Source organism: Lissotriton helveticus, chromosome 1_1 (genome assembly GCF_964261635.1).
Source record: "Lissotriton helveticus chromosome 1_1, aLisHel1.1, whole genome shotgun sequence".
In the NCBI taxonomy this organism is placed as follows: domain Eukaryota; kingdom Metazoa; phylum Chordata; class Amphibia; order Caudata; family Salamandridae; genus Lissotriton; species Lissotriton helveticus.
The window spans coordinates 1370368197-1370385342 of record NC_136057.1 but is presented as its reverse complement, the minus strand read 5'-3'; the positions used below and the strand labels follow the sequence as shown (position 1 = coordinate 1370385342).

General features: G+C 44.5%; 1 protein-coding gene across 3 annotated transcripts in view; it reads right to left on the bottom strand.

Annotated features, from left to right (window-relative positions):
- Window positions 1-17146, bottom strand: part of KCNJ4 (potassium inwardly rectifying channel subfamily J member 4) — a 763549-nt gene that overhangs the window by 88686 nt on the left and 657717 nt on the right. For all 3 annotated transcript variants that reach the window (XM_078683727.1, XM_078683732.1, XM_078683735.1), the window contains one exon: window positions 9618-9742. In XM_078683727.1, the coding sequence (XP_078539853.1) occupies window positions 9618-9661 (44 nt within the window). In that variant the 5' untranslated portion in view covers window positions 9662-9742. The remainder of the gene's footprint in view (window positions 1-9617; window positions 9743-17146) is intronic.

Genomic DNA, 17146 nt, shown 5'->3' with positions numbered 1-17146 from the left:
AGGTATTATTCCAATGCGCAGAGCCTATTGGGATAATAGGAACTACACTACATGGCGCCCAACGTTTGGATAGGCGATAAAACTAACGCAAGACATTAGAGTAACTCAGTCGTGCTTTTTCACACAGAACCCCTTTTTTCCCATAATACTCCAAAGACGTCTGGAGTGGGTGAAAGGTCATATCCGCCAAACCTCGCAGGAGGAGACTCCTATGTATGGTTCTTGGTTTAGTCAACGTTGAAGGATACACTGTTCCAAAATAGTGTGCATCTAATCTTTGTTTCCATAGAAACCTGATCTGCAATCAAACAGAATAACCTTCCTGTCGGTAAAATGGTAGACAGTGATGATGAAAGGGAGACAGTTAGACTAGCAGCTGAACTCCTAGCAGCTGATAATACTCTGCTACAAAATGACCCGGATATAAAACTCATCCCGGTCAACATAAGAAAATCTATAACTTTAAAACTTATAGAAAATGGACTGACATCGAGAGGTGGTACAGTCATATTCGTAATTGAGGCACACGAATATCGGCAGACAGAGGTATTCTATTCATGGATGAACTTTCCAGCAGCAAACGCTGCAACAAAAGAGTTCCACTATTATAAAATAGAGGAACCACCGGATACCTACACTCCTTTCGAGGAGGTGGAAGTACCACTCAAATTCCAAGAGCACCTGCTCTTGTTTAATGGCGCCCTAAAACATAATAATCACATCACCAGGCTCGGTCCACTAGGTAGACCAGGAGCAACGTGGCCGGTCCTAGCCGGATATACACCACATCCAGACATTGAAGAAATGTCTGCAGCAGAGCTTTTAATACAGCTAAAACAACTAATCAAAATACATAGACAATTAGTCCAATATGTAATGCGGACTTCAACAATCCAACCAGCAAGTAAAATTCCACAGCTGACCCCTCATCAGGGTAACACAAATAAAATTACACCACAGAACATACAGTCCTGTCTAGGTAAAGTACCCGCAAAACGGGAACAAATACCTTTCTGGCTAGCACAAAAAATCACTCAAATAGAGGCGGTGTTTCCAGACACCACCCCTGTAGATAAACACAGGATTCTGACTATCTGTCTTCCAATGGGAATCACACCACACGTGGAGGACTGTGACACTTGGGGTACAGTCTTTGCTTCCATATACACGAAAACACATGGTGTACCATCCATGTCAGTAATACCAGATGTGCTAAAACAAATTCAAGATGAATATGGTCCAGAACCCGCTTTAACTCTTGGTATGAAATTACTGAAAGACTTCAAGCAGGTCTCGGCTATATTATTAGCCAACATAAAGGGAGAAGCAGCAAACGTGGCGATCCGCCAAAGGTTAAAAGAGACAGATATAGCAGACCAACCAACTGAAATTGCCAGAATCATAGAGAAATCCTATGAAGAACTAGGAAGAGATAGTCTGGGTGGAATACCGGTAAAACTTCAACTGATTGAAAGTCCTGAAAAGGTATTTATTAAAAATAATTTAAACACTCAAAAAAAGAGCTGGGATGGAAACAAACAATCCAATCCTAAAGAAAAAAGATTCCAGTCCAGAGGAAGGTCTCCTCGGCGGAGAGAAAGATCTCCGAACCAAGGACGCAGGTCTCCCCAAAGTGAGCCCTCTGGGAAAAAATACAACCTTAGAAATAGGGATAATATAAAGAAACCTGATAGATATCAAGATAATGATACACGTCCCTCTCAATCTTTTCAGACTTCCTCGCAGAAATCGGAAAGAAGAGGACGATCAGAACACAGGGAAGAGCACGTCAAGTCCAAAGACAAGGAACCTGCTCATCCAAATAAAAAGTTACAATTTCCAAAAAAGAAGGTAGCCAGTATTAAAGTAATCAAAGATGCCGAGAATACTGAGAACACAGCTGAAAAACGGAGAATGGGCTCAGACAATGCTAGACAGCGCAGCAGAAGTGAGCATAGCTCGCAAAGTCCTTATGAATCATCTGGAGACAGTGGACACGAATGAATACATTCAGGTGGAAACTGCAGATACCAGAGTTAGCAAACCTCATAAAATATATGAAATTACATTGCGTATAGAGGGGGATAAGACTAGAAAAATAAGGGGTCTCTTTTGGGATAATCTCTCCCAGGGCTATGACATCCTTCTAGCTGAACGAGACTGGCCACCCGAGTTTGTCAGGGAGTGCCCTCATGGCGAAGAAATAATTATGCCTGCCTTCTCAAATCATATTCCAATTCATAAAAAATATACACTTGCTAGAAAGTGGGCAGTAGCTCAAGCTCCTGCTTTATATAAAAATCATGTAGGATGGGATGAGGACTCTCCTCCTCACAAAATCCAGTTAAAATCACAACCTACTGCACAGAGGCAGTACCCAATTAAGCAAGAAGCTAAAAAACAGGTAAAAGAGATCCTAGATCAACTTGAATACCAGGGGGTGATTGAAACTTGCACCTCACAAATGAACAATCCTTTGTTTCCTGTCTCCAAACCAGACAACTCATATCGTCTAGTTTTGGACTACAGACACCTTAACTCATGTTGCAAAACCTTTGCAGTACAAAACTCACATAGTGCTGCACTAATGAATAACATAGTGCGCAAAAAATACAAAACAACATTAGACATCTCTAATGGATTCTTTTGTCAAAATATAGCACCAGAGAGCAGATATTTGACTGCATTCTCGGTAAATGGCTCGCAAAAAAATTTCTGCCGTTTACCCCAGGGGCACAAGAACAGCCCAGGATTATTCTCAAAGAGAGTAACAGAATTACTACAAACATACGATGACGAGGCATTATCATATGTCGACGACATTTACCTAACAGATGATGACTTGGATACTCACTTGAAGAGAGTGAACACCATAATACTTGGGTTCGCAGCAGAGGGTTACAAATTCAACTTTAAAAAATCAAGAATTGCCCATCTAACAGTCCTGTTTTTAGGATATGAATTATCAAGTGAAGGCAAAAGCCTGGCTGACAATTTCCTAGAGAAATGTGCTGTACTCCAAAATGCATATGGATGTATTTTGGGGTGGTACGGTATACACATACACTACTGTATATTTACTATGCCTAGATCTTGTAAATATGGACAGAGTCAGCGTGGAGTGGGTGTGATGTATTCCTATAGGTTCTGTATCGATCCCCCTATTCCTGACCCTGTTCTGGTTAATAATTAACTAGCAGCCATCCCACGGTGCAAAAAAACGTTATCTGATTAAGCCACACCACGGCACATGAACGCGTTATCTGATTAGGTCATAACGCTTGCCATCTAATTAGGCAAGCACTATTCCTCCAGCCCCTGATAAGGCATACAGAGCTCTCAAAACAAATCAAACCTATGACAACCTGGGAAAATCCCTGCGGCCATTGTTTTGATTTCACCGAGAACTTCAGTAAAGAATGTGCTAACGACCAGTCCGTATGACATCCTTATTGACGTATCTATGTCCATCCTTACGTCAATCTCGACACCTTACAGGTATAAATATTACCGACATTGCCTTAAGCAAACACACGCGGTGGTGACGAGATCGGAGCAGCGAGACGTGCTGAGAAGCCCAGCAGAGAGCGAAGCCCACACGCGCTGCCCCGCCTTCCTGACGCGCTGAGAACGAGACACTGTTTTTCTCCTGCCGAGAAATCCAGCTCCGGCGCTTCCAAGCGGCCCTCGCAGGCAGCTGGAATATCAAGACCAGAGACGAGAGATACCAGCCCTCAACCATTCTAGATCTCAGGTACAGAACTGAACAACCCCTTACAGAGAATTCTTGAGTCAGTCACATGGCAAAACAAACTTAACTTAAACTGCTACTTATCTACTCCCGCCCACGTATTGGGCTTAGGTCAGGTACACTGGGGTAGGCGTGGTTAGAAGCACCAGTTGAGTACGATTAGTCAATGTATATATGTATATATCTATTTTATCGATTTTAAATATCATATGGCTTAGAAACCATATCAATGCTTCTGCAGTATTATTTTATACTTCTGCTTTTATTGTATGCACTTTACTTAACCATAAGTATCGCAATAATATCGATTCATTTCTCTTGTACGAGAAAAGAGACTGATCAATAAATAACATCTTTTATTGAACACGCCCGTCTCTTCCTTTTCTCTACAATCTGGTGAAACTAAGAATGCACTGAACTGACTGAGTAAAATAAGTTGTCTTTTGTTTTCACACGACTCTAGAGATATACTCTTGATTAGGGGAGAGCAAAGTTGTCATGTTCTATGGTTGTCAGAAACTAAATCCCTTCTTGTCTATCCAGGGAAGTTAAACTCCTCCTTGCCTATTCGAGAAAGTTTCTAGTGAACTCTGAGCTAGCTGGCAAACCCAAAACTTTAAGTCTAATATCGTCAGTAGAAGACCTAGTTAACCTCCGTCCTGGGTCTATACTACTGAAGGTATTATTCCAATGCGCAGAGCCTATTGGGATAATAGGAACTACACTACAGGGAAATTAAATAAATAATTAATTTTCCCTCGTTGTTGTCTCTCAAAATCCCCCCCCCCCGGCCCCACCACTCTTAACTGCCCGGGCCACTGCTGGGGTAGACTGTAAAGTTTATCGTATAAAGAAGAAGGGAGACTAGGAGCTGATAAAGGTCTAGTAACCGTGCTCCAAAAGACAATATCCAATTCAAAAAGGGGCTACTGTTCCTAATAAGAAACTGAGGGTGTCAAGAGAAAGAAAAGAGAATACATTACTAGGTATTGCACCAATTATTAGGAGACACTAAAAAAGAATGTCTCTTGTTGCCCTCACATATCCCTAGGGATGTCATGCTTCATCATCGGGAGGGTGCTCCTCGTAGGGCCGGCGCTGCAAACCCCTATGGGTCCCCCGAAGGGTCACTTTGGCGGAGATCTTTTTATTTTGCTATTTGATGAGTGTGAGTGTCCTTGTGGGGTAGTGAGTATTGTGGTACCTACTCATGATAATTATCACTGTTGGTTTGACCTAGAATACTACTCATCTATCCTGATGTTCTAATCGTCATCCGGACTGGGAGAAATGTGAGTCAATAGTGAGTCAAACCCACGTTTAAACTCGAAGTGAGTGTTCCCTCTCTGATGGGATAGTAGCTAATTGTGATAATTATCACTGTTGGTTCGACCTAGAATACTAATTGTACTAATGATCAAACTTCATAGGCTTACGCATGGTGAACTGCACCATTACAGGGTCACCATTCGGGCACGCATGGTCGAGGGTAGGTGCAGCGAGAAGCGCATTCGTCGAAACGCCCGTAATGGTGCGGTTCACAGTGCGTAAGCCTATGAAGTTTGATCATTAGTAGGATTAGTATTCTAGGTCGATCCAACAGTAATAATTATCACGAGTAGGTACCACCCGATCAGAGGGGGACCACTCACTACGAGTTTAAACGTGGGGTTGACTCACTATCGACTCACATTTCTGCTGATCCGGATGAAGCACCAAGCATTGTTTTGACCATTTTAGGCGCGAAAACTGTCATCCTTCCTTCTAGCTACTAGGCGTCATTATTACCCCAATAGTAACACTAACCTACAGGTTTTTAATCTGCCAGGGAAATCCGTCTATTAAAACCAGTGTGAGATCCCCTAACCAATTTTACCTATTTAGCTTCACTTTTACTTCTCACTACCCCACTGGGACACACTCACCCTCATCAAACGGCAAAATAAAAAGATCTCTGCCACAGTGATCCTTCGGGTGACCCGTAGGACATTGCAGAGCTGGCCTGACAAGGAGCACCAGCCTGATGATGAAGCATGACATCTCTAGTGACTGTCCCCTCACAACTGGAGCAGTATCTAGTAATCAATTCTCTTTTCTTTTTATTGACACCCTCAATATCGTATTAGGAACAGTAACCCCTTTTTGAATTGGGAAGACTGTAAAGTGCCAGTGTCCCTGCTGAAATATGCCATGGCTGCTCATTGTGCCAGTAAAACTGCTTAAAAGGGCACCGATTGTACATTGTAGCTCATCCTGATATTAATTTAGTCTAGGGTATTACTACACGTTTCATGGGCTGCTGCCCATCAGGTAAAAAAGAGAATAGGCTTCTTCTCCAAGTCTAGGTCCTAAGGGTTTATGCCTGCAGGCTCCTTTCTACTCTGTATAGAAAAGTATCGGAAAGCGTGATTAATGCCAAAAAGCCACAATGACCTCTTCCTGTGTGTGTGGCACAGAGACACCCTCTGGAACCAGGTGTCCAATATGCGCCATCCACGGACTAGAGGATATCCGTGGTTACTTATTACGACCCATAAGCATGTGAATGAAGTAGCCTGCTACATTTCTGTTCTTTGACACGAAAAATATGAGATGTTATGGATTGCTTTATGGATAAAGGTAGATTTCATCAAAAGTTTAAACCTGTTTAGCCCTTCAGACCTTATTTTTATTATGGTATATTTTCTTTGATTCCTAACAAGCACATGTATACATATAATAAGATTCAATGCAATAGATACTCTAAAATACGAAAAATCTTGACAAGATGCTGGAAGAAATATAATAACAATATTTTAAATAATCTTGACAAAATACTTATTGCGGGCACTAATCAGATGACTGACATGGAATAATGATGATAAAAGAAATATTTATTCACAGACGGTATTGGACTCTGAACAGAGATCCACATGCAAAAAGAAAGTAGAACAGGGAAATAACTTACAAGTTATCTCTCACAGAACAACGATGATGATAATATTAATAGGTATGGTAAGATCACAAAATTACATGAAAAACTGATACAGTGGGAATGGACTGAATATGTCTGAATTTGTTTGGAGATATGGATAGATGGAATTACCTTGAGGTTTACGTGAGGTTAATGAATATGTTTGGACTTGATGCTGCAGTTGAATAATATTCTAATATCCTAGAAATAATAGTCTAGGATGGTGATAACAGAACCACAAACACATTGACATGATTGAACTTTCAACTGTAAGATCTTTCTTTTTTAGGTTTGACTGTGTATGGTACTTGCACCATTCATGATAAACATATTGTATTCTACATTCACTTTAAGCAGCTTATGGTCAGCCACTATCAGCCATTGGCTTCTTTTGTCTTGGAATCTTCAACCATTTTCTTACAGCACTGTCGAGCACATCTTGGATCAGTCCACGGGCTTATTTTGGTGTCACCTTTTTTCTGTTGGTTGTTTAGATATATTTTTGTGACTCTGTATGTGGATTGCATGATAGATTATTTCATAGTCAGGAATTGTCCGGGTAGGCACCGGCGAGCGAGCACTAGTCAAAGCATCTGAAAAACTGATGCTATAGAAACAAAGCGATAGTTTAACGCTTCCACTTTAGTGCTGACAAATGCAATTAAAATGCCTACAATTGTACAAAGATTGCTTTGTGTGTTTAATGCATGGAAACGATGTTAACTAAGAATTGTGATGAAAAAGTATACTTTCCACATGTAAAGCAGACCCACATGCATTCCAGTGGTGCTGGAAGGATATACCTATATTAGCATTAGAAAGAAGTTGAGGCTTACTTATTTCGTTCTCTGATCCAAGATGTGATTGATAATTTTTAAAGCCAATTTCTTAAGTTCCCTAAGGAAAAGAAGCCAATAGCTGAAACAGGCTGATCCAAAATCCCTCTTCTTTTTGGACAGAGTATGTATTGAATACAATATGTTCGCCATGAATGGCGCAGCACAATTACATGTCATACCTCCATAAGGTTGCTTTATTTTCAGCAGTATAAACTTTTAAGATGTTCGTGTAAGTGCTTGCTCCCAAGTGCACAAAAAAAGTTTTGGCAAAGGCAATAAGATGTTATAAAATGACAAACCGATTGGCATTACCAATGATTGATTATAATTGGGGCTTAGAAAAGATAGTACAAAAGAACAAGATGGTGAAAGTGCATGAATTGTTAGATTACAGTTTTTTGTTTATTTTACAGATGAGATGCAACTAGTAAAGATTACTGAAAGAGCACCCCTGAAAAAAGAGAATGATCATCAAAATGCATAAGATTTTGTCACATGATCTCTCCCCATGCTTAATTGGAATGGATGGTTGCAGATGGAGGGCACTGACAATCATTTTTGGGACAGGGATTTATTTTTCATCATCAGGCTTTTACCGAGAGCATGAGAGACTGAGGCAGAAAGGGAAAAAAGATGAAGAAGAGAAACATGAGGAAACAAAGACAAGAGGAGAAATGGGGTATAAAAAAGAACTCGCATGAATGTGATAAACAGGCACGAAATGTATGGTGGTGGAGATAAGACGCATGACGTTAACTTAAAGCTAGGCAGACTTAGCATTCTGGAAACCTGACATTCAGAAGCAACCCCTTAAGAAAATGTTTGAGATGTTTACTTTTTTTCCCTACAAATTAAGCATCGGACAAATCCGGGGTTTGTAAGAGTAAATAGAAATTCAGCTTATTAGTTTGGAGAGAAAATTATAATTTACTATGAAATAAACTAAGGCAATGCACATGAAAATAATGAATTGAACATTACAAATGAAGGTAAAAATCACAAGTATATTTGTTATATAATGGTTACTGAAATGATTGATGAGCAGCGATGGAGGATAAACGGGCGTCCCAAGGGGCCTTCAGAAATTAAGTATACCTCCAGGTTAGCCCAGCACCATGTGACTCTGGGCAATAGCTCGCTTAATCTTCCCAACGGCCCCCCAGCGCCTAGAGACCCTTACGGGTGATTGTGCGCTTTACAAATGTGGACTTTACTTTTACTTTACTTTAGATGTAAAATCCTGAAGTGGGTGCAGGCGGCAATGGCAGCAGACCGGAGGGAGGGTGTGGTGAAGGGGGGTTCAAACGTACACTTGAGAGGAGGAGGACTGGGTGCACGCGTAGAAAGTCAGTCCAACAGAATCATTTTCAGCACCCAGGAGAAAGACAGCATCTGAGGGTATCTGCTCAGGAGCTGCTAGTAATCGCCCAGCACCGGGCAGCTTTGCGAAAGACTAAGAGATCACAGGTGGCCTTGCCTTATCAGCATTCTCTTTGCAGCATCAAATGGGAGGATGAAGGGGCTACGATTAAGGTACCTACTAGTAGATTGAGTTAACTTGTCAGTGAATGTTTCGCTGCTTTTTCTCACTTGTATCTAAATTCAGATTGCAGAGAAAGAGTATCTAATGCTGCTATATTTAGTTTTTGGTGTGAATTTTTTTTCGGATTGGGATTGCAACTCAGATTTGGGTGGAAGAATGAAATAACCGGGTTTGGGGCAATTCATCCATGAGCTGGGCCCTTTTCCTGCCATAGCACAATGGTGTCAAAGTGCTGTTAAATCTGTGAAGTAAATTGTCAAAGCTTGTGGCATACAGCACCCCAGAAGGCTGCACTATATCGCAACAAAAAACACGGGGTGTTCTAGAAAATAAATAAGATTAAGACTTAATGACATTACGACAAAGACACAACATTGCTGAACACTGGATTATATTACAAAAGAGGTAAGACATCCTTAACTGCGTTACGTCAAAACAGAGATTTAACAGCACTAAAAATTCTTATGTATAACATGTGCGACTTGTTCTTTCAAGACGTACATTTGCATCAGACATGCAAGACTCACTCACCTGTTGGCACGGACAGCCCCCATAGCTGTTCTAATCCTCTGCATGTGCGGTGGTGGGGGCGGGACTCAAAGCACTGCAGGGCAGTTCTTCACTGGAGGCCAGGAGGGGCCTGGCTGGGGTCCTCCCTGTTGGGAAAACAACATTCTTAATATTTATATTGGAGATGAGGCTTCGATGAGAATTACAAAGAGGGACAGGGTTAGTAGTCAATCCAACTAGAGGCATGCCTACTACTGCCAGAAACGCGGCCCTTTATCTTTGACTCAGAGATGTGACCCACTGAGGGCTCTCAGTCTGAAACTGCAAAAATGGTGTCAGAAGTGAGATTTGGGTTCTTGCTAAGGGGCTGCACAAGGAATGCATCTGTGCGTGTGGCTGTAGGCCTCAGACCCAAACTCTGAAGCCTGTTATGTTATTTAGACCACGGAATGTCGCCATCACAGCAGGGTGGTTGGAGCTAGGGGACCCAATAACCACATAATTTGCCCACACGAAGCGCAGTGGCCTGAGGAATGTGTTTCTCAATATTTATGGAGTGCGGATGCCTTAAAAACGTTGATGGTTAACCATCACCAACAGTGCTTTTAATGGGCCGGTGCTGTCCGGTACGGAGTACCAGCACTTTTTTATTTTGAGAGGGAGAGTACCAGAACTTCTCAAGAGAGAAGTAATACTTTTAATTGAAGAGTACCAGCATTTCTTAGAAACAAGCAGGTACTCTGGTACAGAGTACCTGCACCTCTGTTTTTCCATTTCAAGTACTGATCACCGATATGTAGCCCACTGGGCCAGCTTATGCACACATATACTGATAGCAATGAGGGAAAATATGGTCACTTACGAAATGTACTTTCTAGGCCTGTAGCTCAAAATCCAAAGGCTTTGCGTGGCTCTGATCAAAATACAAGTTATCCTCCCCACCTCCAGCGCCTAGTGGCAGCTGTGGGATTCCTTTTGACACTTGAGTCTTGTATCATCCTTAGGCCTTAAGGAGAAGACAAGCCTCACAAGATGGTGTCAGTCCAGATGTATTACCTGGAGGAGGTAGGTAGTCTGCTGAAAGGAATGGAACGAGTATGGTAGACCGCTAGATACAACAGCTGGAGTGGAATACACCTGTATTTCTATATGAGGGCCAATGAGGTATATTTGCACATGGGGCGTCTAGGTTGACCCCGTCCTCCACGACAATGAACACTCTTGTGGTAATTGTTTTTCTCCACCACCAATTGCACTGAGTGCCTGTATCAGGAACCCAGGGGAAGGTGACCAGTTACGCAGCTCTGTCAACATGCACATAAATCAAATTTGTGATATTATGGAAGCAGTGTGATTATAGTGATCAAGCTAAACCACCACAAAACACCTCAAACAATACAAAAATAGTTGCACCACAAAAGCACCTCAACAGCATTGTCAGATTACATCTTGGACTCACTTTTGTCCTTGACAATTTTTTTTACTTTTGACTGAAGATCTCCGAACACTAAAGATAGTACATTTACTTATCGCAAGTCTAATCTTTGTAATGGGATCCCTCCTCTACCTCATTCGGGATATAATTCAAATCAGTCCAAATCTACGCAAACGTGTTTTGCTTTCCACCATAATTGTCGGGACTCTGGCACCCAGGCTGGTACACCTCATGGTGGCAGAAATCATACTGGCAAAGAAAAGGTAAACATATTTGATGAACTTGAACCCTCCTCATTACAGAAGCTTTTTGAACCTGAGGTTCCTACTCCCACGCCAACATCTCTATCTTTTCAATGCACAGAGAAGGAAAAAAATAATATAGAACAAAAAGTATTCCCAATTTTTCTAAAAAGAGTGGATACAAAACTGGTTATTCTAAAATGGAGGACTTAAAAGCTGAACTTCCCATAGCACAGGGAAAGGGAATTAAAAGTAAATCTGTCTGCAGAAAAAAGAAGGAAAGAAGGGTAAAACGTCAAAGGATAAACAAAAAGAGCATTGATAAACAAAAAGAGCATTGTCCACATGCATGCAATCCACAATAGGCCCAAGGACTTTTACCAGCCCTCGGCGTCGACAAGATTTCCAAGTCCTGAATGCGTTCCACATGGGGTCCTCTTCAGAAAAGAGAGCCTTCACCATTGGGAAACAAACGCAGAAATGTAGCACGAAATACAGTGATCAGCGCCTAAGGCTTCAAAGCGCATGGAGGCACAGGAAAAAGACGAGCATCTCCTATTTCAGAATGACCCTATGACCAGAGGAGTGGGTGTACGGCCCGCGTAGTACCTCCAAACAATCTGTCCACCAAAAAAAATAAAAAATATGGCGGAGGTAGACCCTCGGCAGGGAACCTCTCGGACCATGGTCCTCAGGTAAAGTCCAGGCCGCGCAAGGTACTTCTCCGTGGACAGTAATGCGGCCGAGAAATCAGAACTTACAGAAAAAGGGAATGGAAATAACTCAGATTCAAGAAAAAAAAGAATAAAAAAAACACATTTTCAAACAAGAGCGCGCAGCACGCCAGAGCTTCCCCCGAAGACATCTGCCTGCATTTTAAAAAGGGTAATTTGTGGTTATTTTTAACTGTTGAAGCAGAGGGTTTCAATTGCATAATTCGCTTTATGCAGTCACCCCTCGCGAACAGACGGTATAGCGGGGCCGGCGGTCTGCCGCACCACCGACTGTGCCAATGTTGAGCGCTGAGAAGTCTGAACTGAAGTGGAAGGAGCTATAGTAGCAGTGGGATTGATACCAATCACGCTTGACACATAATCCACTCTCCACTCGCGAAGACATATGTGTCGGGGAGTTGAAAATGGCTATCTGAGGTCCCCTTGACATATGAAAGATTTGCCACAACACAGGCTGAATTTGAGGCAGGCACACACTACCCGACCAACCATTCCTCCCCCATTCACCCACGCGTGACCCCTCAGGGCCGGCGCTAGGCATTAGCAGTGCAGTGTGAGTGTGGCAGCTGCCCAGGGCCCCGCGTTCAGTTCAAAACATGGGGCCCGCTTCTGTCTGAAATGCTATTCTTTCATAGTCAGCCCACCTGCTCCTTCAGGGCCCCTCCACAACGTGATCACATTGCCAATGTTAAGCAAGGTGTCTATCTTGGCCTCGCTGGTCAGGGCGTGGTAGCATTCCTGAGGCTGCAATGGTGGGGGAGTGGACAGACTAGGTAGGGGACGTGACGGCAGCAAAGTGGGCTCTCAGGGAGGAGGGCAGGGCAGCACCGCTGTTAAAATACCTTGTCTGCCCTTTGTGTATTACGTTTCCAGGCAACAGAAGACTCTTTTGTTTCCAAAAGGAGCCAGACATTAACAGGTAAGGACAGTTTGATATGGGGAGGAAGGAGCATCCAGCTCAGATTGGCATAGTAGAACAGTATTTAGCAGCGTGTCCCACTACTGCTTCCAGGCACAGAGGAGGTGATCCTCATCCCCTGGGCCTAGAAGCACTGGATCAGGCTGCAAGGTTAAGTGTGGGGCCCCTATCACTGGGACATGGGCCATTATCCAAGTCCAGGGCAGGTGGGCCTCGCAGCCCTCCATCAGGCTGGAAAGTCTAGATGTGGGCCCCGTTCGCCAGGCTTTGTAGCCATTATGTAGTGCTACGAGGCCCAGGGCAGGGGGGCCCTGTTCTTGGTCTTGCAGCGCTATACTGTTGGATCACTACATTTTCTTACACAGAGGGACTAGCATGTTTGCTTCCCAGCCCAGGTCAACAGTGATAAACTTAAAGGGCTGTCTAATAAATGCAGCTAGGTGTGGAAAACCTGTTAGTTAAGTTTCTTTTATTTTGACAAGTCTTTGATTACTTTGCACTCAAGTTTTCTTGTGTTTTTGCTTGTGGGCGCTGTTCTCAAAACTCCCTCCAATCCACCACAATCCATCTGACTCCAATCCAACCCACCCCAATTCAATCCAATCCACCTCACTTCAACCCAATCCAATCCACCCCTACCCAATCCGTCCAATTGCAATCCAATCCACCCACTCCAATCCCAAAAAACCTGCCCCACAACAATTTGCCCCACTTTAATCCAAAAAATTGTGCCCCACTTCAATCCAAAACAATTTCCCCCATTCAATCCAAAACAATTTGCCCCATCCAATCCAAAACAATTTGCCCCATCCAATCCAAAACAATCTGCCCTATCCAATCCGCCACACTCCATCCTAAATCACTTCACTTAATGTACCACAATCCACCACATTCAAATACAATCCACCCCACAGCAATCTAACCCAGCCTAATCCGATCTACCCCACTCAAATCAAATCCACCTCACCTCAATCCACCCCCTCCCCAATCCATCCCACTGCAACCCATTCGCCCCACTCCAATCCCAAAAAATCTTCCCCACAACAATCTGCCCCACTCAATCCAAAACAATTTGCCCCATTCCAATCCAAAACAATCTGCCCTACTCCAGTCCAAAACAATGTGCCCCAATCCAATCAGCTCCACTACAATCTGCCCCACTCCAATCCAAAATAATCTGCCCCACTCCAATCTGCCCCACTCCAAAACAATCAGCCCCACTCCAATCTGCACAACTCTAGTCTGCCCCATCCAATCCAAAACAATCTGTGCCACTCCAATCTGCCCCACTCCATCCAAAACAATCTGCCCTACTCCGATCCGCCCTACTCCAATCCGCCCTACTCCAATCCGCCCTACTCCAATCCGCCCTACTCCAATCCGCCCTACTCCAATTCACCCTACTCCAATCCGCCCCCTTCAATCCGCCCCCCTTCAATCGGCCCCACTCCAATCCGCCCCACTCCAATTTGCCCCACTCCAATCCACCCCACTACAAAACACCCCACTACAAAACACCCCACTACAAAACGCCTCACTCCAATCTGCCTTTCTGCACCTTTGCCTGCTGAACTGTTCCTGTATCAAGCGCTGGAGGACTGGTATAGCGCTCCGTGTACCTGTCGAAGCGCATCTGTAAGCGCTACTTTTCGCCGGAGCAGCTTATTGCTGTAACTGACATCTCTGGACTAAGGGCTTGAGGCACTCAGGGCTGCGAGCGAGCAGACTGCTGGACTCCAACTCCCAAGAGTCCCAGCAGCTGCCTCACCGATCTCACCTGGTGACGCTCTCCCTCAAGGCCACGCCCCCTTCTTCCCTGCAAAAGGCGCCGGATTTCCTCCAACAGCGGATACCTTTCTGCACCTTTGCCTGCTGAACTGTTCCTGTATCAAGCGCTGGAGGACTGGTATAGCGCTCCGTGTACCTGTCGAAGCGCATCTGTAAGCGCTACTTTTCGCCGGACCCGCTCCGCGGGTCCCGCTTCACCGGAGCAGCTTATTGCTGTAACTGACATCTCTGGACTAAGGGCTCGAGGCACTCAGGGCTGCGAGCGAGCAGACTGCTGGACTCCAACTCCCAAGAGTCTCAGCAGCTGCCTCACCGATATCACCTGGTGACGCTCTCCCTCAAGGCCACGCCCCCTTCTTCCCTGCAAAAGGCGCCGGATTTCCTCCAACAGCGGATACCTTTCTGCACCTTTGCCTGCTGAACTGTTCCTGTATCAAGCGCTGGAGGACTGGTATAGCGCTCCGTGTACCTGTCGAAGCGCATCTGTAAGCGCTACTTTTCGCCGGACCCGCTCCGCGGGTCCCGCTTCACCGGAGCAGCTTATTGCTGTAACTGACATCTCTGGACTAAGGGCTTGAGGCACTCAGGGCTGCGAGCGAGCAGACTGCTGGACTCCAACTCCCAAGAGTCCCAGCAGCTGCCTCACCGATCTCACCTGGTGACGCTCTCCCTCAAGGCCACGCCCCCTTCTTCCCTGCAAAAGGCGCCGGATTTCCTCCAACAGCGGATACCTTTCTGCACCTTTGCCTGCTGAACTGTTCCTGTATCAAGCGCTGGAGGACTGGTATAGCGCTCCGTGTACCTGTCGAAGCGCATCTGTAAGCGCTACTTTTCGCCGGACCCGCTCCGCGGGTCCCGCTTCACCGGAGCAGCTTATTGCTGTAACTGACATCTCTGGACTAAGGGCTTGAGGCACTCAGGGCTGCGAGCGAGCAGACTGCTGGACTCCAACTCCCAAGAGTCCCAGCAGCTGCCTCACCGATCTCACCTGGTGACGCTCTCCCTCAAGGCCACGCCCCCTCCTAAGGTCAGTCAATAAACAGAGACTCCGTGCACCGCTGCGCGGGAGCGCGCGGGTAGCGCCCGGGAGAAGCCCGGGACAAGGGCGGGCCCTCTGAGGCACGAGAAGGCTAGGCTAGGCCCATCCCCTTAGGCCCGGTAAGTCATACCTTATTGTAAACTACCTGTGAGACTGCACCTAAAGCTAATCTGCAGCCTGGGAAGGCATTTAAGCTCCTTTCCATTAGAAACACTTACTTGCAGTGTAATCACAGAATTCCCGATCGGCATAAAACTCGCTCCTTTACAGCGCACTCACGATAGTGTTCCCCAGTCAAGATGACAAAGAAACTAAGATCTGGTAAAATAATAGTAGGAAGATCCAGCTCCAAAACAAAATCAAATCCCCTTCGAAACAAACATAGCCAATCTACCAACATGAAAAGTACTTGCCAGCTTTTTAACTTCTGGGAAAAGGGTAAAAACAAAGCCTTAGGGTTGGCTAATAAAGCAATGGACCCAAAAGATCCCGGAGTTATCCATTTAGACTTTACCCTAAATGATGTCTCAGAAAATCTTGAAATTAAAAAAGCTAAGGCGGACTCAAGTCCAGCTAGGACGCTACAACCCCCCCCCAAGAGTGAGTTCTCACCCCCCCTGTTTTCTACTCTGAAAAATAATATTGATCTAGTACCAGAGGTAATCATAAAAACAAAAAAAGATATAGAGCAAGACAATTTAAACATCATGGCAATTCCCCTCGATGAAGCTACTCAGCCTGTAAACAGTTCTCTAACCAAAACTTCATTTCACAATGGTTTGTCTCCAATGATTCTAGATGAAGTCCTATGTCAACGGTATTTAGAATCCGATCCCACAGCAGTTGAGTTACCCAAGAATACTCCGCTAATGTCAAACCATGCCGGCCTACAACTTTACAGCAGTACCCCTTCCAAAACCTCACACTCTCACTTTTCCTCTAGCCCAACTTTAAATTTGTTCGGAATAAATTCCTTCCAATGTAAGGGGCCCGACAAACCGCTTTCTGACTCCCTCGGCATCCTAGAACATTTATTGGCCTCTATTTTACACTTACTGGAAAAATTTGTGGGGGGATCTGATTGTGTGCTCGACACAGTGACTCAAATTCTAAAAGTCCTGCTGAGGTCCCAAAAAGAGAATGAAGCGGGCGGGAAGGGGCCCTCCTCCCCTCCCACGGCCCCAGATCAGATTGGCATAAATGAGCAACCCCTAGTAGCTACAACTACTTCAAAAATAGTGCAAGAGAAAACAGGTGCTTCCTATCCATTTTCCAATTTAAATGGCTCAGTAAATCACGATTTTGTAATAAAACCCCATGGGGAAACCCCGCTAAAATCTGGAAATAATTTATTCCCAATTTTTAAGAAACAGAAGGGGGACGGGGAAACAGA